This window comes from Thamnophis sirtalis, unplaced genomic scaffold, assembly GCF_051295495.1.
Source record: "Thamnophis sirtalis isolate CommonGarterSnake01/CBP01778 unplaced genomic scaffold, rThaSir2_p1.2 scaffold_15, whole genome shotgun sequence".
In the NCBI taxonomy this organism is placed as follows: Eukaryota; Metazoa; Chordata; class Lepidosauria; order Squamata; family Natricidae; genus Thamnophis; species Thamnophis sirtalis.
Window position 1 is genome coordinate 12,304,834 of NW_028261395.1, and position 26,615 is coordinate 12,331,448.

The 26,615-nt window shown below is 46.2% G+C and overlaps 1 protein-coding gene and 1 long non-coding RNA gene across 2 annotated transcripts in view; both read left to right on the forward strand.

The window, feature by feature from the left end:
• The window catches only part of LOC148042471 (vomeronasal type-2 receptor 26-like), a 127,505-nt gene that overhangs the window by 35,361 nt on the left and 65,529 nt on the right, over positions 1-26,615 (forward strand). Inside the window, exon 2 of the mRNA XM_087702057.1 lies at positions 14,034-14,322. Coding sequence (XP_087558183.1) covers positions 14,034-14,322 — 289 coding nt within the window. The remainder of the gene's footprint in view (positions 1-14,033; positions 14,323-26,615) is intronic.
• On the forward strand, positions 22-5,074 carry LOC148042472 (uncharacterized). Its single transcript, XR_015695157.1, has 3 exons — positions 22-187; positions 758-1,072; positions 4,915-5,074. It is a non-coding gene; the product is annotated as an uncharacterized LOC148042472 (long non-coding RNA).

The following is a 26,615-nucleotide window of genomic DNA, read 5'->3' on the forward strand; positions in this document are numbered from 1 at the left end:
GCTCCCCCAGACAGACAGCTGTCACTCAAGCCCCTGCCCTGCCCCGCTTCCTCGCACCCTGGTCGGGCAGTGCCATCCCCTGCTGGCAGTCTGCCTGAGCCCCCGGCCCTCCCGCCGCCTCGTCCCCGCAGAAGCCTCCTCGGGGCTGGCCGGGAGCCTTGCCAGGGAGCCAGTCGGAGCGCCGAGGGTGAGCGAGGGATCAGACAGGCTTCCTCCCATGGGGGCTGCGGGGATGGTGGGCAGGGGCTCCCTGCGCCTCTTCCCACCCAAGCCACGTCGGGGCTCCGGCTCCAGAGGCTCCTGCGCCCCCGCCCAGGAGAGCGGCTGAAGGATCTGTGGGGGTCGGGGGTGGCCCCAGGACCTGAGAGCCGGAGAAGCCCAGGGGGGTCTGAGCCCACGGGGGACCCCAGGAGGCTACTGGGCGAGACTCTCTCGGCACCTCCCCACCGCAGACTGTGCAAGGCAGGTGGGCGATCGCTGCAGAGGGGGCGGCGTGGGAGGAGCGGATCGGGCACCCCCAGTTGCAGGGGGTGGGCGGGGAGAAACGGCGCCCGGCTCCACTCCCGGGGCAGGAGAGGCCAGGAGCAGCGGCTCCAAAGTTGGATGCCCTTGGAAGGGGGGCGGGGGAGGGTGGCAGGGAAGCAAACTTTGTGTGTGTGTGTGTGTGTGTGTATGTGTGTGTGTGTGTGTGAATCTTCCCCCTTTTTAATCTGCATCCAGGTAAAGGGGTCCTTGTTTGTCCCTCTCACCCCCTTAGTCACTTCCCTGCTCTTCCTCTGACCCAGCACTTCAGGAGTTCAGGAGTAAGCTGTGCGAACTGTAGTAAAGTAGCAGAAAGAACCCAGAAGGCATGTACAGAAAAATTAATAAACACGGAAACCTTTGCCTTCCAACAATTGGCGACCCACGAAGGGACTCTTAGCTCACCCATCCACCGACCCAGGCCCAAGGAATCACTGCCCTCTTGCCAGCTGTGGATGTTTTCGTCTGCAGGACTTCCACGACTCAGCACAGCTAAAAAGGGTAGTAAAAGGAGATCCGGAGTTTGAACTCTACAGCTCCCTGAAAGGAGGTGAGTACCGTTCCAAATTTTTTTACTTAGGGTAACACGGGGGAGTAAAAGAGTGTGTGCGTGTGCGTGTTTGTGTGTGTGTGTGTGTGTGTGTGTGTGTTGGAAGGCTCAGATCCACAAGTAGCGATCGGAATCCACCTCCCCTGCCTAACCCTCAGCTGCACCTCAGCCTGCTGCTAGTCCGAAAGGGCAGTGACCGGCAGGGGTGAGAAAGCAAAGGGGGGGGGTGTCTTGTTGGGGTGTGGAAACTGATTTGCGAAAAGGGATACCAAGGCAGCCGAGCGGGCAACAAGTGGGGGAAAAATATTGCTAAAAAGTAACGATCCGAGTGGGGGGAAACAAATCCCAGGAAAATCGTACATTGTAGCTAAAGCCCAGAAAAGGTAGAGAAAGGAAAAGAGGAGGTGCGCATACCCGCTGATGACAGAACCCCTCCTGGGTAGCTGCAGGGCCGGTCCTCCCGAGTCTTTCCCCAGGACTCGAAAACTGTTGGAAAGTCCCTGCGAGTAAGGGTGCAAAAGACCCCGTGTAGAGGGGCGCGAAGGTTCCCACGGTGAGGAACGTGAAAAGGCCCTCCATAGGGCGCGAAATGTCCCTCCATAGGGTGCGAAAGAGTTCCCTCCGTAGGGCAAGAAAAAGTCCCTTTAAAAGGGAGGGGTGAGAAAAGGTCCCCTAAGGACGCGAATTTTGAAGCGGGAAATACGAAGCGGCAAGCCCGGCTAGGATGAAGTGAGCGCCACATCTGAGCGGGATCATGGGAAGCGGTAGCTCAAGGGCAGCCAGGGAAACCCCCCCTAAGGGAGCTGTTGGGGGGCCTGGGACGAAAAGCAGATGCCCGTCCTGGCCGGAATGAAAAAAAGGAAAGCAAAGGAGATATGTAGAGAATGGGCTTTACTCAAGGATGAAACTGGGAGACCAATTGGGCCAAAGAGCTGTTCATTTAACTTTAAAATCCTGAAACCACTTAGACCTAGAATTAAAGCTAGCCACTTACCCTACTGGTACTGCTGGGCCGAGCTACCTAGACTTAAAGACCCCCCCCCCCCTAGAGAAACCTCTGGAGAAAACGGGTAAACACCCTGAGAAGGAAGAAACAGGAGTACATTTCATGGCTCCCCTCTTAAGTAAACCAGTACCAGGAAGGAATAGGGGACAGTTAGAGTATGTACTGACACATACCCCATTTTTGGCCTCAGAGCTAGTAATCTGGAAGAGGGACACCCCCACATTCAGGGCCGATCCTCAAACAGTGATACAGACCATAAGGTCCATAGTGGAAAGCCATAACCCCTCATGGGGAGACATGACCCGGTTGCTGCCCGTTCCTTTAACGAAAGACGAGCTCCTCAAACTATTTGAAACAACTGAGCTAATTGCCAAACGACCCGTCATAGCTGCGCCGGGGCAAGTAGCCCGGCCAAGGGTTGCTTGGCCCCTACACTGTCCCGATTGGGATTATAACGATGCAAATCACTGGGATGAATACAGTAGGGCGAAGAAAAACCCAATAGAGGCCCTAGAGGAAATAGGGACGGAGCCCCTCAACTGGGCTGAATTTCAAAGGGTCACACAGAGAGAAGTGGAAAATCTGGATGCCTTCTGGGTACGCTTGTCGGAAGCAGCCGCCACATATGCCCGCCCAGACCTCCACTGTCAGAAAGATCAAAGAATATTGGCCTCGGCGTTTGTCAATCAATCAGCTGATGACATCCATGAGCATTTTCACTAGTGGGAGTGCCAGGGCTAGCAGTGCGAATTCCAGAAGTTTCAATAGCCTGGCATGTACCCCAGCAAAAGGTTTAAGTTCGACTTCCCAGGCGCTGGATGCCTTGAACAGAGAGCTGCGACAAGTTAGAGAGGCCACCTTGGAGAATCGTGCAGCAATAGACTTCCTATTGTTGAAACATAACAATGGATGCACAGAATTCAGAGGGCTGTGCTGCTTCAATCTAGATCAAAGCTCTGAAATTGTAGAGAAGGGCATCCACCACTTAAAAGAAGAATTGGCTCAGAATATAGGCCATGACCCACCCTGGTCATGGATTTATTCCTGGCTACCAGACTTCCATTGGCTAAAAGTACTCCTGGCAGGAATCGTCGCAGCCTGTGTCATAGGAGCCCTCATGCCTTGTCTCTGCCATTGCATTCCCCCTTGTCTAGCCTGCTTAAGGACCTGCCAACCCTCTCAAGCCCCACAAAGGACAACCAAACATCGCCAAGCAGCCCTCAGGATGATCCAGGTAGACCAGGACTTTCAAGGATACCCAGACGAGGCACCCAACGATACCGAGGGGCAAAAATAATTGACATCAATTATTTTGCCCCAGTTCAGAATGAGGGATTGTAGGAAGGTAGCAGAAATAACCCAGAAGGCATGTACAGAAAAAAATTAATAAACACGCAGCCAGGAGCCACAGCCAGAGAAAGCCCCACACGTAGCCAGGAAAAGGTTACACTCAGTCACAAAAGGAACGTGAGAGAATAGGATTAGGAAGTTGGGGAAAAAACCCCAAGTCTAGCAATGACCAGTCAGAATAACACAAACACAAAATCCAATCCCAAGATAACACAAACGTCATGACTATTTACATAGAGCAGACACCTTGGTATAAGCGCCCAAACAGGAAAACACCCTCCTCCGCGTGTCTTAGGACAGGAATAGCCCAAGGACGAGACACTGGACGAATGAAATCCGAAGACAAGAGAATCAAGATCAGAACAATCATCTGGAATAAAAGAACTTTATAAAATCCGAATTTACACAAGAGCCTGAAGCAAGAAAATCTGTATAAAAGGGGAAACCAAACTGTATATGGTCTGCTGCAGACCCGGGAACGACAGAGCTGTGTCTCGTCCTTCCTATTCGTTCTTTCTTCAATAAAAACTCATAACTTCCAGGCAGCTGTCTTCACGAAACTTTCTTTTAGCCTCGCTGGTGACTCCCAGCTGGGAACAGACCGGAAACCTTTGCCTTCCAACATCTAGCTTAGTGGAGCTTCCATATGAAGAGGCAGTCTACAACAAAAGAGCCAAAAGATGAGAAATAGGCAGCTTTGGTGATCTGTTGGTAGCTTCCCGGAGGCCTTCGGCTGGTGTTGATTTGTGTAGGAAAGGTGGAGAAGGTGAGCTTTGATTAGATCCCAAGTCATGTCCTTGGGATTCTACTGGCTTGATGATGTCATCCTTCCAGCTCAACTGTCTGTTAACTGTCAATCATCTGAGTGAAGATGGCTTTCAGGAGGCAAGTAGTCTTCGGAAGGGCTCCTGGGCTCTTCCCAATTTTGTAGCCATCTTCTCAGAGGGTGGGAAATTTCACCGGTGGGAACAGCCGTTTCTTATCTTCTTAGGAAAGAAAAACTGTCCCCAAATTTTTTTCAGGGCAGTTTTCTCTTTAATTCCTAATTGGCACGAAGAGCCTGCTTTAATTACTTTCCATATGATTAGGATCGCATAGCATCTTTATTTGTTTGTTTGTTTGTTTGTCAAACATGTACAAGATGACAAGTATAGGTATGAAGATAACCAAGGGAACAACGGAAATAAATACAGATAAATGGGGTCAGTAAGACAGGGACGGTAGGTGTGCTGGTGTGCTTATGCACACCCCCTTTACAGACCTCTTAGGAATGGGGTGAGGTCCATAGTAGACCTCTGAATTAAGAAAACCTTCTTAAAATTAGATCAACTCAACATATCTAGTCATGTAAAACCAAAACCAGGTTAAAAGCGAGGAGCTCAAGCCAAGAGTATTATTTTCCCACTCTGGTTTCTTGAGTCAGGGAGATTCTGGAAAACAGGCTTCAGTTGTTCCCTTTACTTACATCCCTTTTTCTCTCTTCTAGGGCATTTCTCAGCTGCTTCTCCTGTTTCGGAGGGAGAAGGGAGAAGGCGAGGGGCCCAGCAGCTGATGCTCCCAGTTCTCCAGCCTGCCGACTGGAGGACGTCACCAAGGCTCCCAAGAAGACATCTGTGACTTTTACTGTGGATGTGGAGCTGCAGAAAAAAGAGCGATGTGGTGAGTTGACGTTTTGGATTGGGCTGGAACATTGCGAGGAAACGGGAAGGATTTCCTTTAGTCATGGACACCTAAATGTAGGGATATGCAGAACACAGACCTGCATCTTTGCAGATTCCAGGTGGCACAGAGGGAGGGGTCACTGGCCAGGCTGTTCCTGACCCACTAATCATCCCTCCTTCTGCAGCTTCTGCCTCTATGTTGACTCCCCCCAATCGGCTCTTTTCCTTCCAATTGGCTCTTCTCCTTCCAATTGGCTCTTCTCCTTTCCATTGGCTCTTCTCCTTTCCATTGGCTCTTCTCCTTTCCATTGGCTCTTCGGCGAACCTTGAAGATGGTTCGGTGGCACTTATTCACATCTTGGTGAGTGGGCAGGGAGAATATAGAGCAAGGTTTGCCTGGGGCCTCAGTGAGAAGATGCCTCATGGCCAGGAGACTCCACCAGCTCTGTCAACCAGAGAAATCTTTCATCTGGGGGAGAGCTAAAATGCTGCTGAGCACCTGCATCTCCTTTCCCAGATATCCCCAAAAATGACAGGATTTGAAAGAAGATCCTCTTCACCAAAAGGGAGATCAAAAGTGAAGAGAACTTACTCCATCAAGCTGCCTGTCATAAAAGGGACCGACAGAGGAGCCAGAAACTATGGGAAGAGGTCCAGGAGAGGATGAAGAAGACAGACCAACCAATAGGTACCCCTTGGAATTAGAGGGCCCCATAGCTAAGCTTTTCTCCCTGGTGTGAATCCCAGTCTCAATGGGGTGCAAAATATTCCCTGGGATGGAGAAAGAATCAAAAGGGTTTCCCCCTCCCTTTCTGAAATGGAGAACACAGGGGACCCTGGGGGAAAGACACCCCACAGCCTCCCAAACTTAGAACCTGACTCTTCTCCATTGCAGCAGGAACGCAGCAGCATCCAAGGCCTCTCTTCCATCGCCACTCTGTTTAGGCAGAAGCAGAGTGGGCAAATGGCAAACAAACAGATCCCATCTCTGAAGCTCTTTCCACCCTTCCTGCATCTCCTGTTCAGGGTTTCTCCCTCTGGGAAGCCAGGTGAAGCTCTCCCTGCAGCTCCCACCAAGTCCTCACATTCAGATGGTTTCTCCCTTCTGCAGCCTTTCCTGGGAAAGAAGAGAAGGACTCAATGTGAAGATCTTTCCACATTCCATGCATTGTTCTGCTTTCTTCCTGAGGGGATCCTTTGATGGGAAGGGAGGGATCTCCTCTTCCTGAGACTCTTTCCAGCCTTTGATCATTGAAATGGCTTCTCCTCTTGGTTCTTTGGCTGCCTCCACCTGTGTACTGGACCCGTGTCCCTCCTGGCTGGTTGCTAACAGCAGGGAGGTGACACAGGGCTGGATCCAAGCGGTTATTACCGCCTCGCTTCGGGAGGGGCACTTCCCCGCCGCACTTAAAACGGCGGTGGTGAGACCCCTCCTGAAGAAACCATCTTTGTATCCAGCCGTACTTAACAACTACCGTCCAGTCTCCAACCTCCCCTTTATTGGGAAGGTTGTTGAGAAGGTGGTGGCCTACCAGCTCCAGAGGTCCTTGGAGGAAGCCGATTACCTGGACCCCTTCCAGTCCGGCTTCAGACCTGGTTACAGCACAGAAACCGCTTTGGTCGCATTGACCGATGATCTCTGGAGAACCAGGGATGGAGGCCACGCCTCCATCTTGGTGCTCCTTGACCTCTCGGCGGCTTTCGATACCATCGACCATGGTATCCTTCTGCGACGACTGCGGGAGGTGGGGGTGGGAGGCACTGTTTTGCAGTGGTTCTCCTCCTACCTCTCGGACAGGTCGCAGTCGGTGTTGGTCGGGGGACAGAGATCGACCATGAGGCCCCTAACATATGGGGTGCCGCAGGGGTCGGTCCTGTCCCCCGTACTATTTAACATCTACATGAAGCCGCTGGGCGAGATCATTCGGAGGCACGGGATAAGATACCACCAATATGCGGACGATACGCAGCTGTATCTGTCCGCCCCGTGCCAACTCAATGAAGTGGTGGACGTGATGAACCAGGGTCTTGAGGCCGTCAGGGACTGGATGAGGGCTAACAAGCTTGTACTCAACCCAGAAAAGACCGAGTGGCTGTTGTGTTTCCCTCCCAAAAATTTGGTTAGTGTTCCATCGCTCAGGCTGGGGGTCCAAATTTTACACCCCTCAGACAGGGTTCGCAACTTGGGAGTCCTCCTGGATCCACAGCTGACCTTTGATTACCACCTGTCGGCTGTGACCAGGGGGGCATTTGCCCAGGTTCGCCTGGTGTGCCAGTTGCGACCCTACCTGAATCGGGAGGCTCTCACAACAGTCACTCGCGCCCTCGTGACCTCTAGGCTGGAATACTGCAACGTGCTCTACATGGGGCTGCCCTTGAAGAGCATCCGGCGGCTTCAGCTAGTCCAGAATGCGGCCGCACGAGCAATTGTGGGTGCACCTTGGTTCACCCACATAACACCTATCCTCCGCGAGCTGCACTGGCTACCTGTTGACCTCCGTGTGCGCTTCAAGGTGCTTCTTACTACCTACAAAGCCCTTCATGGTAGTGGATCTGCGTACTTGGGAGACCGCCTCCTGCCAATCACCTCCTCTCGACCCATAAGATCTCACAGATTAGGCCTCCTCCGAGTGCCATCTGCCAGCCAGTGCCGGCTGGCAACTACGCGGAGGAGAGCCTTTTCAGTAGCAGCTCCGACCCTTTGGAACGATCTCCCTGTGGAGATTCGTACCCTCACCACCCTTCAGACCTTCCGCACAGCCCTCAAGATCTGGCTATCCCGCCAGGCCTGGGGGTAAAGAGCATAATCTGCCCCCACCCAAATGTTGAATGAATGTTGCTTGATTTTAATTATACATTGTGTTTTTATGTTATTGTATGTTTTCCCCTCCCATACAAGTTGTTAGCCGCCCTGAGTCCCCTCAGGGAAAAGGGCGGCCTATAAATAAACTCAACTACAACTACTACAACTTTTCCTCCTTTTAGTTGGAGGGGACTCTCCTCCCAGGTCAAGTACAGTTGGAGGGGACTCTCCTCCCAGGTCAAGTACAGTTCCTTGCGATGACATCAGATTTGGCTCTGAATAATTCTCATCAACTCCTAGACTGAAATAAAGAAAATCCCATTAAAACACAAGAAGGAGAGATCTGTCTACCTACTTTGTGTGTCTTCTTTTATCAGCAATAATGTATTTCTTCTCTTTCAATTTGTTGAAATTTGGGTTGTTTTCATTTTGACTCTGTCCCAGACAATTTAAGATATCCTTGCTAGGCCATTTGTACATTTCACAACAGGTTGGTTTTTGTTTTATGTGGGTCCCGCTTCCATTAGGCTTAGAAAAGGAGCGAGGTCAGGTTTGACTGGATTCAAGGGAAAAAAGCGGGTGGTAAACTCCATCTAAGGCTAAATACCAGCATGAGACCGATAGTTGACAAGTACCGTAAGGGAAAGTTAAAAAAAGGACTTTGAAGAGAGAGTTCAAGAGGGTGTGAAACCGTTAAGAGGTAAACGGGTGGGGTCTGCGCAGTCCGCCCGGAGGATTCAACCCGGAGGGCGAGGTTAGCTGTGCCAGCGGATCCCCTCCCTCCCGCCGCCCCCTCGCGGGAAGGTGGGTTCCGGGAGGGGACCGCCGCCTGGATGGCTCCGCCCCTCGTTGGGCGCATTTCCGCCGGAGCGGTGCACCGCAACGACTCCGGGTCAGCTAGGTGGCCCGCTGCCCTCGCTGGGTGGCGGGTGTTACAGCCCGCCGGCAGCAATTCTCACCGCATCCTGAGGCCGAAGGAGAAGACCACCACCACACCCGCCTCCCCCACCGGCTCCCTGCCACCGATCCCGCCGCTGTGGATAATTATGGGGGAACTCATTACACAAATAATCTGCTAGTGAAGTAGATCAATCAATCAGAATAGAGCTGGAAGGAACCTTAGAGGTCTTTTAGTCCTACCCCCTGCTTAAGCAGGAGGCCCTATACCAGTGATGGGGAACCTTTTTTTGCCCCTGTGCCAAAAGGGGGGGGGAGCGCAAGGGCATCCAGGAAACTGAGTGAAGAGATGGTTGGGGAAGCGTTTGGCCAACTCCATCATCCTTTCTTCTTCTGTTGTCCAACTTGTCATCTGCTCTATCCAGGGACATACAGTCAGGGGAGGTGGGGCCTCACCAGTGTCATGAGGAAAAGAAAAGAAAAAAGGAAAAAGGCTAAGGTAGTTGCTGCCAGAATGACTCTGCTTAGTGCTAACTGCAGGGGGAGGCGAGAGAACTACGGGCCTCCTTTGCATAAGGAATTTTTTGCCTTTTAACCCTTGCTCAGAGTTAAGCAAGGGTTAAAAGGTGAAAAATTCCTTATGCAAAGGAGGCACGTGGTTCTCTGCCTCCTGGTCTGGGAGCAGCAGGTCTTGCCTAAGTTGCCTTTTTCTTTTTACATTTTCATCATGGCGGACAAGAGGAGAGTTGAAATGATCCTCTGACACAGCTGGAAAAGGTGGGTCCGAGGGAGGGGGCAGGGGGGAAGAATTCAAAATTCCAATCATCCATCCCCTATAATATGCAGCTATAAAGTGATATTTGATGTTTGACCGAGTATATAAGTGTAGTAATATGGGACATCATTTTGAAATGGTCAGTTTCCTATAGAAAATTATAGTTATTCTTGAACACTTCCCAAAATTCACTGCAACATGTATGTATTATTTGGTTCACCAGTTGAGACAGAAATAGTTCCCTGAAGAATATTTAAAGTGGTAAAAAGAAGCTGACGTCTTCAAATGAGGAACCCGGTCAAGGTTGGAGCGAGAGTTGCGGAGGCGAAAGGCAAAGAGGGGTGGGGGTGGGGTGCCAAGAGCCCCCTCCCCTTTTTGCACTCCACAAGCCAGGCCCGCAGCAGCAAGAGGTTCAGCTCCGCTTCTATCACCCCCCCTCTGCTCCAGAGAAGCCGGCCGCGGGTGAGTCTCCGCAGCCCTGGTTCCATCTCCAAGCAGCCCCGGAAGGAAACGGTACAGCCCCGCTTCCCTCCTTGGACTTTCCGGGAGCGGAGGACCCGCATTCCGCTCCCCCTTCCAAGCCCCGAGTGGCCAGCCTTTTGCCTCCGTGGCTCTCGCTCCAGCCTTGTCCGGGCTCCTCCTCGGCGGGCCTGCTGGAGCTCTGGGAAAAAGCAGCAGGAGTCGAGGCTGGCCACTCGGGGCTTGGAAGGGGGAATGGAATACGGGTCCTCCGCTCCCGGAAAGTCTGGGGAGGGAAGCGGGGCTGGCCCATTTCCTTCTGGGGCTGCTTGGAGATGGAACCGGGGTTGCGGAGACTCACCCGCGGTCAGCTTCTCTGGAGCAGAGGGGGGGTGATAGAAGCGGAGCTGAGCCTCTTGCCCCTGCGGGCCTGGCTTGCAGAGTGCAAAAAGAAGAGGGGGGGCTCTTGGAACACCCCACCCAGGGGAGAGGGCCTCTTGGAACATCCCACCTCTCTTCGCCTTTCACCTCCACGGCTCTCGCTCCAGCCTGGGCAGAAACCAGCACTCTTTTGCTGCGGGTGGGATGTACCCCTGGTGGCCTGCGGTTCCGGCGCCTGCAAGGTGGAAGTGTTTGCCCTGCGGTGCGGGCAAAAGCCGAAAGAAAGCGCCCCGCCGCTTCTGTCTGACATAGAGGCGCCCCCGGGCCCCACAGCTGGGTCGGACATAGCTGCGGGGCGCAGGGCGCCTCTATTTCAGACATAGCTGCTACCGGGGGGGGGGGGGGCAAAAGCCATTTTCTTTCTTTTTGCCTCACCAGCCATAAGCTTCACCACACGTCACTGGCTCTATCTGGCTGGGAGCTTCTCCCCCATTCCCTGACTCTGACCTCCAGTCCCAGCCTGGAGAGATCATCCTCCAGTGCAACGAAGGGGCCGTTGTCATGTTCTACGTCACCCTCAGCTACATGGGTTTCCTGGCTGCCATCTGCTTCACGGTGGCTTTCCTGGCCAGGAATCTCCCTGGGGCCTTCAACGAAGCCAAGCTGATCACCTTCAGCATGCTGGTCTTCTGCAGCGTCTGGGTGACTTTTGTGCCCACCTACCTGAGCACCAAGGGGAAATACATGGTGGCTGTTCAGGTCTTCTCCATCCTGGCCTCCAGTGCTGGTCTGCTGGTCTGCATCTTCATCCCCAAGTGCTACATTATCCTTCTGAGGCCAGACCTGAACACAAAGGAGCAGCTTACGGACAGAATAAATGTAAAAGCATGAGACATAATGCCATAATACTGAAAGAATTGTAAAATTTCCTATTATTTGATAGAAGACATTAATTATTTCCACTTAGCTAGTATGCAGAAGTCAAAGAAAATTATATCAACATGTTGGGAAATGGGAAATGGTTGAATGAGTGTAATTTTTGTAACTCCCTTTTCAGCTCAATAAATCTTGAAAGTCATTCAGAGGCATGTTCCTTTCCCACTTATTTTGCTTGTCAGAAGGTCAGAAATGGTGATCACATGACCCAAGGACTCTGCAACCATCATAAATACATGCCAGTTGCCCAGGATCTAAATTTGGATCATGTGACCATGGGGATGCTGCAGTGGTCATAAGAGAGAAAAATGGTCATAAATCGCTTTTCTCAGTGCCATTATAACTCTTAAGGGTCAGTAGAGAAATAGTTGTAAGTTAAAGACTCCTTTTACCATTGCTAGGAGTTGGTCCTGGATGATTTGGGCCCAGGGCTGCTTTGGGGGCCATAAACTCCTGAGCTGCCTCTGAGCTCCCACCTAGGGATGGCCATCTGAAGTCCCCCCAGCACCATAATCTCAGGGGACTCCACCGCCCACCCAGCCCCAGAGATCAGGCAGGGAGTCTGGTGCAAGAACAGCAGCCCTCACTGACCCCTCCGAGTGCCTAACTGAAGAAACAGCCTCTCTCATCTGGCCATCTGTGGGGCAAGAGTCCTGCATGCCCCCCAAGCATCCAGGAGTTAAACTCTGCACCAAGACTTGGCTAATCCACACATTTCCGAATAAGCAGGAGACAATTTTGCAGATGAATCCTGGGTTGTTTGGCTAATCCCTGATTAGGCTTCCTCCTTTTTAGCTTTTGTTTTATATCTCTGGCTTTTATCTTCCTCTCCCCCCTTGGAAGACTCAGCCCTGCATGGCTTCTCCCCCACAGGAGCCTCTCCTGGAAAGACACAAAGTGAACCTGGAGAAACCCCAGGGGCTGCATCCGCTCCCCCCCCCCCAAGAAAATCAGCCCTTGGACCCATAAATCAGGATAATCTCTCCCAAGGAATCAGGGGTGGGGGGAGCTGCCCCAAATGCCCATCTCCTTCCTGGCCATCTTGGGCGTTTTCTATGGGTCTGGGCTTTGCTTTCCCAAGTGTCTTACGCATGAAAACAGGTGGCAGTGGAACATGGGACTTGGGCTCCCTCCTTCCCAGGACTCAGAAGATGGAACTTGGAGGGGGCTTTCCATCTGCAACATGAGGCTCCTGAGCTCCCCTTTCTCTTCCCCCCTTCATTCCTCCCTTGCTGTGAGGGGCAGCCTTGATTTCTCCATCTCTTTCCACTTGGTTTCTTCTGACTTCCCCCTCTCTGTGTGTTTATTTGTGGGTGTTTTTTCAACTAGGCAAAGTTCTGATAACTACTTTTCCATTAAAGTTGATTTGATTCTTGTAGTCTGGCCACACTGTTGCATCAGCCCTTTTGTAGGGGTGCCCTTGAGCATTGACTTTCAAAATAAAGCAAATGTTGGCATGGAATCAACAGGCAGCTACTTCAGAGCCGTGACATGCTGGGGCATTAACTGTCTCCCGGGATTTTCTCTCTAACCACGATGGCAACAAATGTCACATTTCTAGTTAGTTTCAGCCACAAGTGCCGTTTATTCCCTCTGGGCTCAGTTTCAAGCATGGAGACCCCAAACCTCTCAATTCTAGGTGACCAGTTTAATTCAATATCTGCCCCTGTTATTATGAGCCATATGGGGATTATTTCCCTCCAGAGAATTTCCCAACAACCAAGAACTTGTTGAATTCTCCAGGGATCCCTCCTGAGAGGGAGAATTATGATAAAAGTTTCAGCTCTGCTCTTTGGCCAAATCCTCCAGGGGAGACTTTGGGCAGAGAAATAGGGAGTTTTGGGACAGGCAGAGTCTGTGCTCTTGAATGTACATCTCTCTCTTTTCCAGATGAAGCTGAGTGTTTCTCTGTGTTTGAATCAGGAAAGACACTGGATCATATTCCACCTTGTGAGACTCCTTTGAATTCTTCTAATTCTTCTTTAGAAACAGGAAGGGGATTGATTGATTCACCCCATGAATGATGGACCTCCTGCTTCTGCTTCTGATGCTGCTTTTGTTCCATCCAGTCTCTGGGAAGCTGGGAATGAAATGCCCGCAGAGTTTGGAGCACCAGGATGGAAAACAACCACAGAGCTTTTACAGCCCAGGAGACCATCTCATCGGTATAATCGCCACTGGAAAGGAAATATTGCATACAAACTTTCTTTTCAATGTGGCTCCTTCTCTTCAGTTTGTTTTTCGTGATCTGTAAGTCATTCAGGGTGATAGAGTTGCACTCCCTCCATCCTAACACTCTCCTTCTTTTCTGTTTTTATTTTTCATTTATTCCTATATTGGGGATTGTGTCTAATTTCCTCAATGATTTTGATTTCCATGGCTTCTCTCTCTTGTCTGATTTTGTAAAAGAAACTCAAATCGAAAAAAAAGCCTGAAAAAAAAGCTGAAAGGGCTGCAGATTATTTTCCTCTCTCAGTTCAATCCTTAATTTATCACTTGAATCATGAATTTTATTTAAAGTAGTGGTGGAACCAGTTGTAGTTGTTGTACCTCAGCCAATTCCCATATTTGTATAACTGATCATTGATTTTGGATCAATGTTGACTTAAGGTTCAGTAGGCTTTTGGAGGCTTATATATTTTTAAAAAGTATTTGTTGCTGCCCATTATAGTAACAATTTTTTTTTACAATAGGGATGTTTATGGTTTTACAGATGCCTTAGCATTCATTCTCAACATCCAAATGGTCAACAAGAATTCCCAGCTCCTGCACAATCTCACACTGGGCTACAACCTCCATGACAACTATTGGAGCACTTTCCGCACTTCAGATGCCTTGCTGGACATTCTCTCCACTGGAGAAGCCAATGTCCCCAACTACGGCTGTGGAAGGAAGGAGAACCTTCTGGCTCTTCTTGATGGAGCTCCCAGGGACATCTCCGTCCAGGCATCAACATTAGGAGGCACCTACAAAGTCCCACAGGTTTGTGTGTGTTTTTCTCCATCTGGTAAAGTGAGGGGTGGGTGGTGGTGGGTGAGCAATCGATGCAATCATGTCTTCTCCATGGAATCCAAGAGCTGCTTTTCTCCATATTAGCAAAAATGTCAATATTTTACCCCTTTATGTTCATGTTGAGATTAATCATAAAAGGCCTGAAATGCAAGCAATTCATTCAACCAACTATTTGATGGATCAAAAAATATCCCTGGTTGTTGGGGTCTCTATTGGCATCTTCATTTTCACATATAAAAAAGTTCTACAATATCCAGTCGGATTGAAGTCGGCAATAGTAGCATTTTATCTGATTAAAAAGTGGAATAAAAAGAAGTCTAGCAATTATAGGCCAAATTGACTAGGAGATGTTGTGGCTAAACTTTATGCCATGATCCTCTTAATTAAACTTGAGAAAAATGGATTCCTTGCAGAAGAACCAGAAGGTTTTAGGTAGTGAACAGCTATATAGATTTTATAATAAATATTGCATGTCAATAATCTAATATTGCTAACAATTTGTCTTAAAATCTCTTATCTATATCAGCAAACTAAAACAGAGTTTGTTGGCTGTCTAGATGTTAGTGCATTTGTCATAATTAACAGAGAAATATTATATAGGAAATTGATTGCCCCCAAAATGGAGCTCAGCCTGTTGGCCCTGATCCAAGCTCTTTCTCCAGTTCCTTGTTTAAGAAGGAGGTTTGGGTTCAATGGAGCCATGAGAAGAAGGATTGATACTTACTAAGGAGGAAGGGAAGGATGCATATTTGAACCCTTGTTAATCAGTCTAGATATTGACAACCAACGAATGAAGGATCCAAAAACAGATGATAAATAAATGTTATTTCATTCTTTGACAAAAATTACTAAATTAATGGACCAGCAAAATGCAGTGCACATAGTATACAGTACTTGGATTTTAGAAAGGCTTTGACAAAATAAACGACCATCTACTTCTTCAAAAGCTAAAAATATGTGGGATAGACAGCATCACCCCCAGATGGACTCAACCTGTGGTCCTCAATGGAACTACGTCTGCATGGAGGGAAAGAAGCAATGAGGGACCCCAAGGTTCCATTTTAGGCCCAGTACTCTTCAACATCTTCATGAATGATTTGGATGAGGGATAGATGGGGAACTCATCAAATTTACAGAAGACAGTAACTGGCAGAAATAACCAACACCCCAGAAGATAGGCTGAAGGTCCAGGTGGATCTAGAAAGACTTGAACCCTGGGCCTAAGAAAATGAAATTCAATGTAGAGAAAAGTAAAGTCTTACACTGAGGCTAGAAAAACCAAATGTACAGGTACAGATTAGGTGGAACCTGGCTCAATAGCAGAAACTGTGAGAGGGATCTTGGAATCTTAGTGGACAATCTCTCAAATGTGAGCCAACAATGTGTGGCAGCAGCCAAAAAAAGCCATTGCAATCCTAGGCTGCATTAACAGAAGGAGAGAATCCAAATCACGTGAAGTATTGGTACCGCTTTATAATGTCATGGAAAAACCATCCTTGGAATAGTGCATGGATGGAGAACCTTTTCAGCACCAAGTGCTCTTGTCAGGGACGTGATCTGGAAAAGGAGTTGCCCAGTGTGCATGCACACTAGGCAGATCCTCTTCCGGTTTCTGGCACTGCAATGCATGCAAATGCCAGCTGATCATTGCGCACACATGTGCACCAGAAACCCAGAAGAGCAACAGGCAAGGCTGTGCATGCCAGGCAACATGGCTTTGCTCAAACTAAGAAGCTGAGGCAGTGGGCACCATTTCCCCTCCTGAGGCCTCCGTGCATCCTGGGCCCCCAGAAACACTCTGCCGGCCAAATGCTTTTTTCTTAATTTTGCAGTTTCAGTACGTGGGGCTTGCGAAGGTAAGGCATGAGCTCAGCCGGCGGGTGGCTGGGGTGATTTGGGTGGGGCAGCCTCATGGTCCCATGTGGGTCGGATTAATGGCTTCAGTGGGATTTATCTGGCCTGTGGGCCGTAGTTTGAGGACCCCTGGAATAGGGTCTCCTTCTTGAGCATAGGGTTGGACTAGAAGACCTCAAAGTTCCCTTCCAACCGTTTTATTTTGTTATAACTTCTGTTATAGGTACATATGTTTAGCATGCTAAATACCTATTGGAATATGCTGATTTACACTGTGATATTATCATACTTAAACTGGGTTCTTTTCTCATAATAATTATCTGATACTTAATAAATCAAGTTCAAAAGTTATGGTCTTTGGGAAATGACATCCTAGCCATAGATGGTCAGCCAATAGAGCAAGTAAGACCTTTCCTTACCTGGGGTAGTTTTCTCTGAGACTGAATCTTGGCTCCCTCATCATCAAAGGAGCTCAGTTAGATCGAAGACAGGAGTGAAAGTGGTGCTTAAAAGAAAACCTCATAGCTCTCCAGCTTCCTCAGCCCCAATTATTGAAGTATGTGAGGCCAAGGTTTCCCCCATGTTCTTACATCAATCTGATGTTTGGGGCTTCAGAGAGAAACCACTAGCAGAACCAACTGAATCCCAGCCGCTGAGGAGTATCTTGGGGTGGACAAAAGGACTCCAGCTGCTGCCCCTCAGAGCTGATTTGGGAATTTTCACAATTTCTGCTTTGCCTAAAATCAGAAAATATGGCTATTGGCATAAAATTTAATCTATGAAAACTGACAGACTCAGAAAATTGTGGCTGTTAGAACAGAGAAAACTTCAATTAGAGACCAATCTTGTATTGTACAACTGACAAACTGTATTAGGAACTGAGGTCTCCCTGTTTCTTGTACAACTGGAAAAGGAGCTAAAAAGATTCCTCCACAAAGAATCTGGGCCATAGAAGCATTAAAATATGCAGCAACCCTCAAAATTATAGTAGGCCGTTTATTGGAATAGAATAATTCAGTTGGCATTTGCACATGTTAATCTAATTGAAATAAATTGTAGGGGTGAGATACAGTAATATGATTTACATTGTTTATAGTTTTTTAATTTGTTTATTATTTTCCGCTTTTATTATACAATCTTGCTAATATTCTGTCTTTAATATTTTAAACAATGTCTAATTAACAAATGATTCTAATGCTTTCATGAGAACAAGATTGGATTTATTAAAATCTAATATTGTGGACTTGATCTGACCCCAAATATAACACAGCATTCTTCATTGTGGAAGGTTTTTGAATGCAGCTCAGAATCTGATAAGTCCAGTGAAACTCTGAAGATGAGGCTACGGATTATCAGCTTTTATTTCTGCAGAAAGCAAAAGACTGGACGACCTTTTGGTCTCCCACCTTAACAGATCAGGCAGAGAGAGAAAAACAGGCGCACACCAAAAACTTTTCCAAACATCTTACAGCTCACACAGCTTGCCCAGAACGTCATTGCTATAGAAACATATATTGATATCATGTGAATTTCATGATTTTTCTCAGTGCTCTGAAAACAATGGACTTGAGAAGGGAAAAGAAATACATTTTCTGGCCTATAACTCAGAGCTTTGTTAGGGAATGCAGAACTTACATTTTAAGTTACAAACAAGGCTCCTTGGCAGAATCCACATTTTACTTTTCACAAGACGTTACTTTGCTAGGCTAAGGTTGGCAATTCGCCTAGAACCAGGATCGCAAACCTATGGCACACGTGCAACAGGTGGCACGCGGAGCCATTTGTCAGGGTACGCAAAGTGTTGCCCTGTTACCTGGCAGGCACGCAGGCCATTTCAGTTCAGCCTTTTTAAAAGCCATTTTTTGCCCTCCCTAGGCTCCAGAGGCTTTATAAGAGCCTGAGGAGGGCGAAAACAGACCCCCCCCCCGAGTCCCTGAAGCCACCAGAGTCCAAAAAAAGGGCCCTAAGGGCAAACTGGATGCTTGGGAACAGACTTCCGGTTTACTCATAGGGCAGGTTTAAGCCCTCCGGAGCCTTCAGGGACATTCAGGGGGCTTCCCTGAAGCCTTGGGAGGACTAAAAATGACCCTACGAGCAAACTGGAAGTGACTTATGGTTTTCTCGTAGGGTCGTTTTTCGTCCACTGGAGCCGTCAGGGAAGCCTCCTGAGTGCTCCTGAAGGCTCCGAAGGGCTTAAACTGGCCCTATTAAAAGATAATTTGACAACTAGACAGATTCTTTGGGTTTTAAAAGTTTCTTTACCATGTGGAATGGGATAAAGGAATGATTACCCTTAAGATTAGTTGTTCTGTTTGCTCCCCCTAACTAAAACAAATGAAACAGGATATTTGTACCAATACCCCCTGTGGGGAGGAAAATGAATAATGAATGTCATGTCTCTGTTTTGGGAGATTGTGTAGAGGTCTACATGACACAGGAAAGGGGTCTACGTGACACAGGAAGGCCAGGTATTTGGGGATGATTGATAAGTTGTCAAAGAGTATAAAAGACTGTACAGAACTGTCATTCGGGGTTCAGGTTTTGCTCCTGAACCTTTGCGCAAATAAACCTTTCCCTTTGACAAAGAGCTGGTCTTGTCTCATTTTCTGCAACATTTCTGGCACCCCAGAATGGGACAACCAGGCGATCTTTCGCTCCGGACGACCAGGACCCCACGCTGGCGGAAGGATCCGAGCCCCGGGTACCTCAGGCGCCACGAGGCTTCTTGCTTCGGAGGAATGGGGGAGGACACCTTCCACCATCGAGGGAAATCCAAGTCAGCCCAAGGATCCTTTGTGTGAGTAAGGGAAAGGAGAAAATCTGAACAAATCCTGGCCAGGACGAGAGGGAATACAAGACCTGCTGGCAGGCAAGTATAATATAGTGTTGTGTACCTACTCCTTTAGAGAGTAGAAGAGGGTGCCTGATCACCACCCTGGACTCGGGACGTCGATCCTAATGAAGTCCGTGTTAGGTTGTATGGGAAGTTAAACCACTGCAGTTTCCGTTGGTGACTGTTGAGTATCCAGCACCGCGGGTCAGTGGTAGTGTTTTAGAACATGGGAGGAGGAGGTAGTGTCCTGAGAACACCCCTCCAGTGTATGTTGAAGAATTTTAAGAAGGCATATAATGGGGATTATGGGGTAACCCAGTAACCCAGGCTAATTTAAAAATATTTTGTGAGTCAGAATGGCCCACTTTTGGTGTAGGATGGCCCCCAGAGGGAACTCTGAATCCTAGGGTTATAAGCTTAGTCCATCAAGTTGTAACAAACTCAGGAACTGGCCACCATCAGATGAACTGAAGAGAAGTTCTATCTGAGTTTTGTTTAGTTGTTGTTGTTATTTTTTTACCCAAAGTGACTGAGGAGGCCACAGGGATAGTTAGAAAGCTGCCACAGCAGCAATAGTTGTCTTTAAAAAGGAAAGTGGAGCTTGAGCCCCACCCAGATGCAAGTGATGTGTTAATGAAAGTTGTCTCTATAAATCTTGGATCTTTAAAAATATGCCAGCGCTCTGCTGGGAGGTCCAATCTAGAACCTGGCCAAACAGTGTGTGGACAAACATCTCTATACATTGTCTCTAAAAATCTTGGATCTTTAAAAATATGCCAGCGCTCTGCTGGGAGATCAAGATAGAAACGGAACATCACAGGGCAGAGACAGGTATTAACAAAATAGTGCTTAAAGAGATAGAATAACGGGCGTAACTTCGAGCAAAAGTAAGAAATTTAGCAGGTAGTAAGGTAAAGCCTGACTGAATGGGAAGACCTAGGTAACTGGACTTGATTAATTTGATGTAATGTCCGTTAAAAATTCTTAGATGTGAATCTATACTAATAACATGTAGAATTGAATGGCGTTGAATTGATTGTGATATGTTTAACCAAGCTAGCAGAATAAATAAGCTTCTCAGCTTGGGCTTGAAGCTGTGGGAAATGGGAGCGTAGTTAGGATTTAAGCTGCTCTCTGAGTTTCCCCGCTGCCTGGAGAATGAGCCACATGTTCCCCAGATAAAAATAAAAAATAAAAAATTGAAGATTTAAAGGGGCAGAACCTCCCCCAGGCCTGAAAGTGTTGTTTCATGGTATGTGTGCATATATATGTGTGTGTGTAATCATTTTCAGACCTGAAGGGAAGTTGAGATCCCTTAATAATAGAAAATGGAGCTCATTGGCTTATGTACAGCTCCCTGAAATACTTGTAATAACTGCTTTGCATGGAGAAAGAATGAAATGGGATATTTGTGTGTGAAATTAATTTACACAAGCAGTCTGATTGCCGTGCGAAGGTGAGCATGTTGGTGGTAAAAGTTAGTGTGAATGTACTGACTCGCTTTTGCTTAAAGAAACGGAGAAAATTTGTTGAGAGAATGCAGAGTGGAAAAAAGGAGTGAGAATTCCGGTGTGGGTTATTAATTTTTTTTCCCTTTGTCCTCTTTCTGTCTAGTGGGAGGGAAAGTTTGTCTAAAATGTCTGTATTATCTGTATTGTAGAAGTAGCTACAGAGAGAGAGAGAGAGAGAGATCCCATTAAGAATTATGTTGCACTGGTGGTCTCATGAGTAGGAGTCCCCGGGCTCACTGTGTATAATTTAAAATAAAAAATACTGAAAAGCCTGGATTGCACATTAGCTAAACTCAATTTGGCCTCACAAAAATAAGAGCTAGGGCAGATTCAAGAACCATCCCTTCGAAATGGGCAGCCTGTAACTTAAAGGGAAAGCAAGGCTGTGAAAAATTTTGGAATTTCTGATTCCTTGAAACTTGTTTGGAAGCTCACAAAAGAGATATTTGATATTAATTGGCATGGAAAATTGGATACTGTAAATTTCTTTCCAGAAATTGTGCCCTGGTTGCTAGACCTTCATGGTTGAAAGCTCTCTGGGAGCCACTGAAGGGATCCTTCTGCTGTCTCAATGCCTTTCCATTGGGAGAATTAGGTCTGCCTCATCTGACCAATTTTACTCTTTTGTCAAGAACATGTGCGTTCCACTCACATGTTTTGAAAAAAAAGGAGGGATTGTAGGAAGTTATCACCCAGCCCTCTCCCAGAAAATGTAATATCCTAGGAAATGTTGAAAAGGCAGAATATTTCTCTGGATGTGACAAGAAAGAAACATGTTTTAAAAGGCAGAATAGCTGTCTGCAGCTTCCTGTCCATTCCCCCTATTTGTCAATGAATCATTAAACCCTGAGCTAATCCATTTTAAGTTGGTTGTTAACTTAAGGATTTTTTTTTTCCTTTAAAGAGCAAGTATCAGGAAAGGGGGGAAGTGCGGCTTGGCTTTTCTGCTCTCTTTAACAATTTTTTTTTCTCTTTACCCTTCTGTCTGAGAAAGGAGGGGCTACTGGGTGGACTGCTCATGTAGCTTTGCTTTTCATTGTTTGGGTTTTCTTATATTTTCTTTTCTGCTCTGAATATAATTTTAATTAATTCTGGAAAAGTTTTGAGGTTTAAGATGTAAAACTAAACCTATATAAAAAGAAATGATTTTGAAAGATTTTGTTTGCATTTGTACGTGTTTTAACCTACTTAATGAGAATATGCTTCCATCTGAATGGAATCTGAACTAACTCACATTTTACTAAAAGCAGAGAACTGACACAAAAGTTTGATCCAAATATATTTCAGAGCATGGACCCAAAGTACTCTATTTAGATTGCCTTGGGTTCTGTTCTCAGGGTAAGTGTATTAGCAAATACCAAAGGGAGTCGAGATGTTGATCCAAGTACTCCCTTCACCTAAATGTGTTTTGCAATGAGACAGGGAAAAATAGGCAGGTTGTATTTAAATGAAGCCAGTACTATACCATAAAAAATGGAGTTTTGTTTGCAGTTTATTATGCAACCAACTATTTGTGTCCAAAAAGTTTTGGTGCTTTTTCCCCCTTCATTGTATTGATTTCTGGCTTCCAGGTACAATTGCAATGCTTACAAGAAATAAAGCCTTATTTATGTTGGCCAAAGAGCAGAATGAGAAATGGAAGTTCTCAGACTCTTACAGCATAACTGTATTTCCATATTTCTATTTCTTTGGCCACATCAGCTGCAATTCGGGTATTTTTATAATGTGAGCTAAGCAGTCGTAATAAGGGTGCTACATATGATCATCAGTAGTGTCTTTAAGTCCTTAGATTCTATCCTTACCCAAACTAGAATTATTTGAATTAATAGGTAGTAAAGAATTTTGAGTCTCTCCTTGCCAGCATTTAAGATTGAGGAGTGACTAATTTGATATACTTTTCTCCAGTGGTGTGCGATCCAAGTATTTAGAGATGACTGAGAATGGAGGTGATAAATAGATGGAGAACCTGAAGATAGACAGACCTTCCCTAATGAAAAAGAGATCATCCTAAATAGTTTTCATTTAAAGAAAAATGGCCTTAAAATGGCTCTCTTTGAGCTGATCATGCTATGAGAAAATATTCTTTAATTTGGAGGAGAAGCTATCCTCCGTAGTAATTATTTTATGCCATAATGTGTTTTGTGTGTCTCCTTATAAAAATGAGGAATTTTGAAGGAAGGAAGTAAAGGTTTCTGAAAACATTTTATACACTGGGGAAATGCTACTTCCTTCCTAAGCATATTTTATTATTACTGTATTTGCATGTCTGAGGGGGGAAATGGATTGGGTAACAGAATTGAGTGTCTGAGGTATCTTTTTACATAGCAATAGCAGTAGACTTATATACCGCTTCATAGGCCTTTCAGGCCTCTCTAAGCGGTTTACAGAGAGTCAGCATATTGCCCCCAACAATCTGGGTCCTCATTTTACCCACCTCGGAAGGATGGAAGGCTGAGTCAACCCTGAGCCGGTGAGATTTGAACCGCTGACCTGCTGATCTAGCAGTAGCCTGCAGTGCTGCATTTAACCACTGCGCCACCTTGGCTCTTACATGATGTCATTTCTCACAATTTCACTTTATGTGGGGATGAAGGACTGCAAAATACATCAGAAAAGGAATGATACTGATTTCAAATTGCAATACTGCTCATACAATTCTCCATACTTTTAACTACCTCAATACTATGTTGAATGTACAATTTTGTGGAGATCCATGACTTGAAATAACAAGCACATTGTTCCTAAAATTCTTATGCGTCCTTCAATGTCAGTCCTCCATAAATGAGACAGCAGAGCAGACATCTGAAAATTATATTTCAGGCCCTTTACACTCAAAATATTAGTTAATAATTAACACTGGAATTGCGGTGGGAGAGTTAATTTGTCTAATCCAACCAGCAAAACTCTCCTAAAACAAATGATCTTATTTAAGATATTTATTCAAGACACAAGTTGTTGCCCCTTTTAGAAAAAAAAATCTAAAAGATGGGAAATGTGGAATGGAAATTGTGACAGAAGCTCAGAAAGTATATGTGAACAGAGATGGAAGAAAGGATAAGAAAGTGTTGTTGTCAGTTGTAGGAGTAATGATGGATAAGAGGTTAGGAGACCAGAAAAGAAAGAGAAAGGACTTTGGAAATTGAGGATAATGGAAAGGAAGGTGGCAAGGCAGAGGAAGAGGAATGTGGGCAGGACAAAGTGGAAGGACTCGGTGTTTTAGATGTGAAAAGGACGGACATTTTTCTAGAAACTGTCCACAAAAGAAAATAGAAAGAGAGAGGGAACAGCAAGTATATTGACTGATGGATGAGGATGAAGAATAGGATGGGAAGGATGAAATGTTTGTTGGTTATTGTGGATCATTTGACTCAATGGGGGGAAATGCAAATGCAAATACTATTGTTAGAATTTTGTTGGAACATATTGTACCCAGAGGAAAGAAGTGGGAATATCACCATGTAAGATGTTATTTGGAATACCAAATATGGGGAGGGAAGGTCTACCAAACATTGAATTAAAAGACAAAATGTTTAGAAAATATGTACAGGAACTGTCCAGATCTTTTTCTCTCTTAAGACAGAAAGGCATTCATGTGCAAAATGCCACCCTTGAACTTTGCAGTGCACCAGTTAAAAGCAGGACAATGGGTGCTGATGAAGACCTGGAGAGATGGAAAACAAACTCCAAGTTGGGAAGGACCTTTAATTGTCCTGTAAACTACTGAGACTGCATTTCAAACTACTGACAAAGGGACTCATTACCTCTGAATGAGAGAGCCTGTGCCAGCCCTAAAGGAATGGAAGGTGGAGTCTCACCAAGGAGACCCACTGAAGCTGAAGTTTCAATGGACTTAATGGACTGGTGGACAATCATGCTACTGATAGGAAGGGAAATATTTGCACTCGGACTAATTTTTGTGTTATGAAGAGCAGAGTGGTTGCCTATGCTCTTCCCTCAATTGCAGAAAACTATGATTGAACAAATTCCATTGCGTGCCCTCCCGGATGTCTTGGTTTTGTAATTGTACTTGTGGATATTGTTGTTGTTCTTCTCATTGTATTGATTGTGTTTTGTGTGTTGGGTATAAGGTGTTTATACACCAATTCATCACTGGAAAATGGACCACAATATAAAGAATTTGAAATTGGAATAGATAGAAAAGGAAAAGATCCATAGCGTTGGCTAGAATTGGAAAAAAAAAACCTAAAACAAATACATAGAAGTATATTTAGTCATAATATCGGGAATTTGAAACATTAGAATTGCCTGAATTCCCCATGAGAGTTGAAAATCTGTTTGTACAATTGGCTGAAAAAGAGAAAACTCTTACGAAAGAAAAAAAACCTGTTTTATGTGCGGTGGTATGAAAATGGGAGAACAGTGGCCATGGGAAGTCTTGGAAGCTATCCCACAGATATTCAATAATATGTTTAGATTATCTGGACTCTGTCAACCAACTTAGTGGGAAGGAACTGTTTTACAAGAAACAAGAATGTAACGGTGGGAGACCTCATATGTTTAGGGCTCTGGGACTAGGAATATAAATTCTGGACGTCATCCAATAATGGAACAGAGCCTGAAAACTTTGATACCACCATACTTCATTATCTGGGTAGTAAATCAGAAGTGTGGATTTCCCCAGATAATATGTATTGGATAGGTGGCAACCTTGCATATGAGAGATTATCAAGGAATTGGTCAGGATCCTGTGTTCTTGGATGGATCAAGCCCTCCTTCTTCCTATTACCCATCCAGTCCAGGCAGGTACTGGGAGTCCCTGTTTATGACCCGGTAGGCCTGCAAAGGCGTAGAAGGGACATGGAAACGGCATTTTCCAATTTCCCCTGTAAAGAGTTGGTCGAGTATGAAAAGACTGATGTTTGGGACTCGGAAAGAATAGTCTGTACCTATGGGCGAATTACTTGGGCAGAGAATGGGTCATATGGATACCTGACACCTATCTATATGTTAAACAGAATTATCTGATTACAAGCGGTGTTGGATCTGGCTGGTAAAAGGTTAGATAAGGCCCTAAACGTATTATCTGGAGCCACGGACAAACTCAGGATAGCAGTATACCAAAATAGATTGGCCCTGGATTATATCCTGGCTAAGGATCGAGGTGTGTGTGGGAAAAAAAATTAACCTTTCTAATTGTTGTTTACAAATGGATGAAACAGGAAAAGTCATTAAAGAATTGACCACTGAAATGAGACAACTCACTCATAATGCTGACCAGAAATGGAGTGGATATAACTTTAAAGAGATCTTTTAGTGGATGGTTCCCTAAACTGCCTGGTCTGCAAGCTATAGTGGCTCTAATAGGTTTAATCGCCACAGGTGGTATCATCATCCTATGCATTCTCCCCATCTTCATAAAAACGATAACTAACAGCCTATCATTATTAGCAAAAAGGGAAGCAGTGACACAGGTGATGGCAATGTGGGAATATGAGAGAATAACGGGTACATAACATTGTGAAACTCCTCCTAAAAGGCGGAAGAGTTTCAATGGGGGGAATAAAAGAGAATTTGACAACTAGACAGATTCTTTGGGTATTAAAAGTTTCTTTACCATGTGGAATGGGATAAAGGAATGATTACCCTTAAGATTAGTTGTTCTGTTTGCTCCCCCTAACTAAAACAAATGAAACAGGATATTTGTACCAATACCCCCTGTGGGGAGGAAAATGAATAATGAATGTCATGTCTCTGTTTTGGGAGATTGTGTAGAGGTCTACATGACACAGGAAAGGGGTCTACGTGACACAGGAAGGCCAGGAATTTGGGGATGATCGATAAGTTGTCAAAGAGTATAAAAGACTGTACAGAACTGTCATTCGGGGTTCAGGTTTTGCTCCTGAACCTTTGCGCAAATAAACCTTTCCCTTTGACAAAGAGCTGGTCTTGTCTCATTTTCTGCAACACTATGAGCAAACCGGATGTCACTTCCATTTGCTCATAGGGTCCTTTTTAGTCCTCCTGAGGCTTCAGAGAAGCTCCTGAAGCCTCCAGAGGGCCTCCAGGGAGGTGGGGGAGGCTGTTTTCACCCTCCCCAGGCTCCT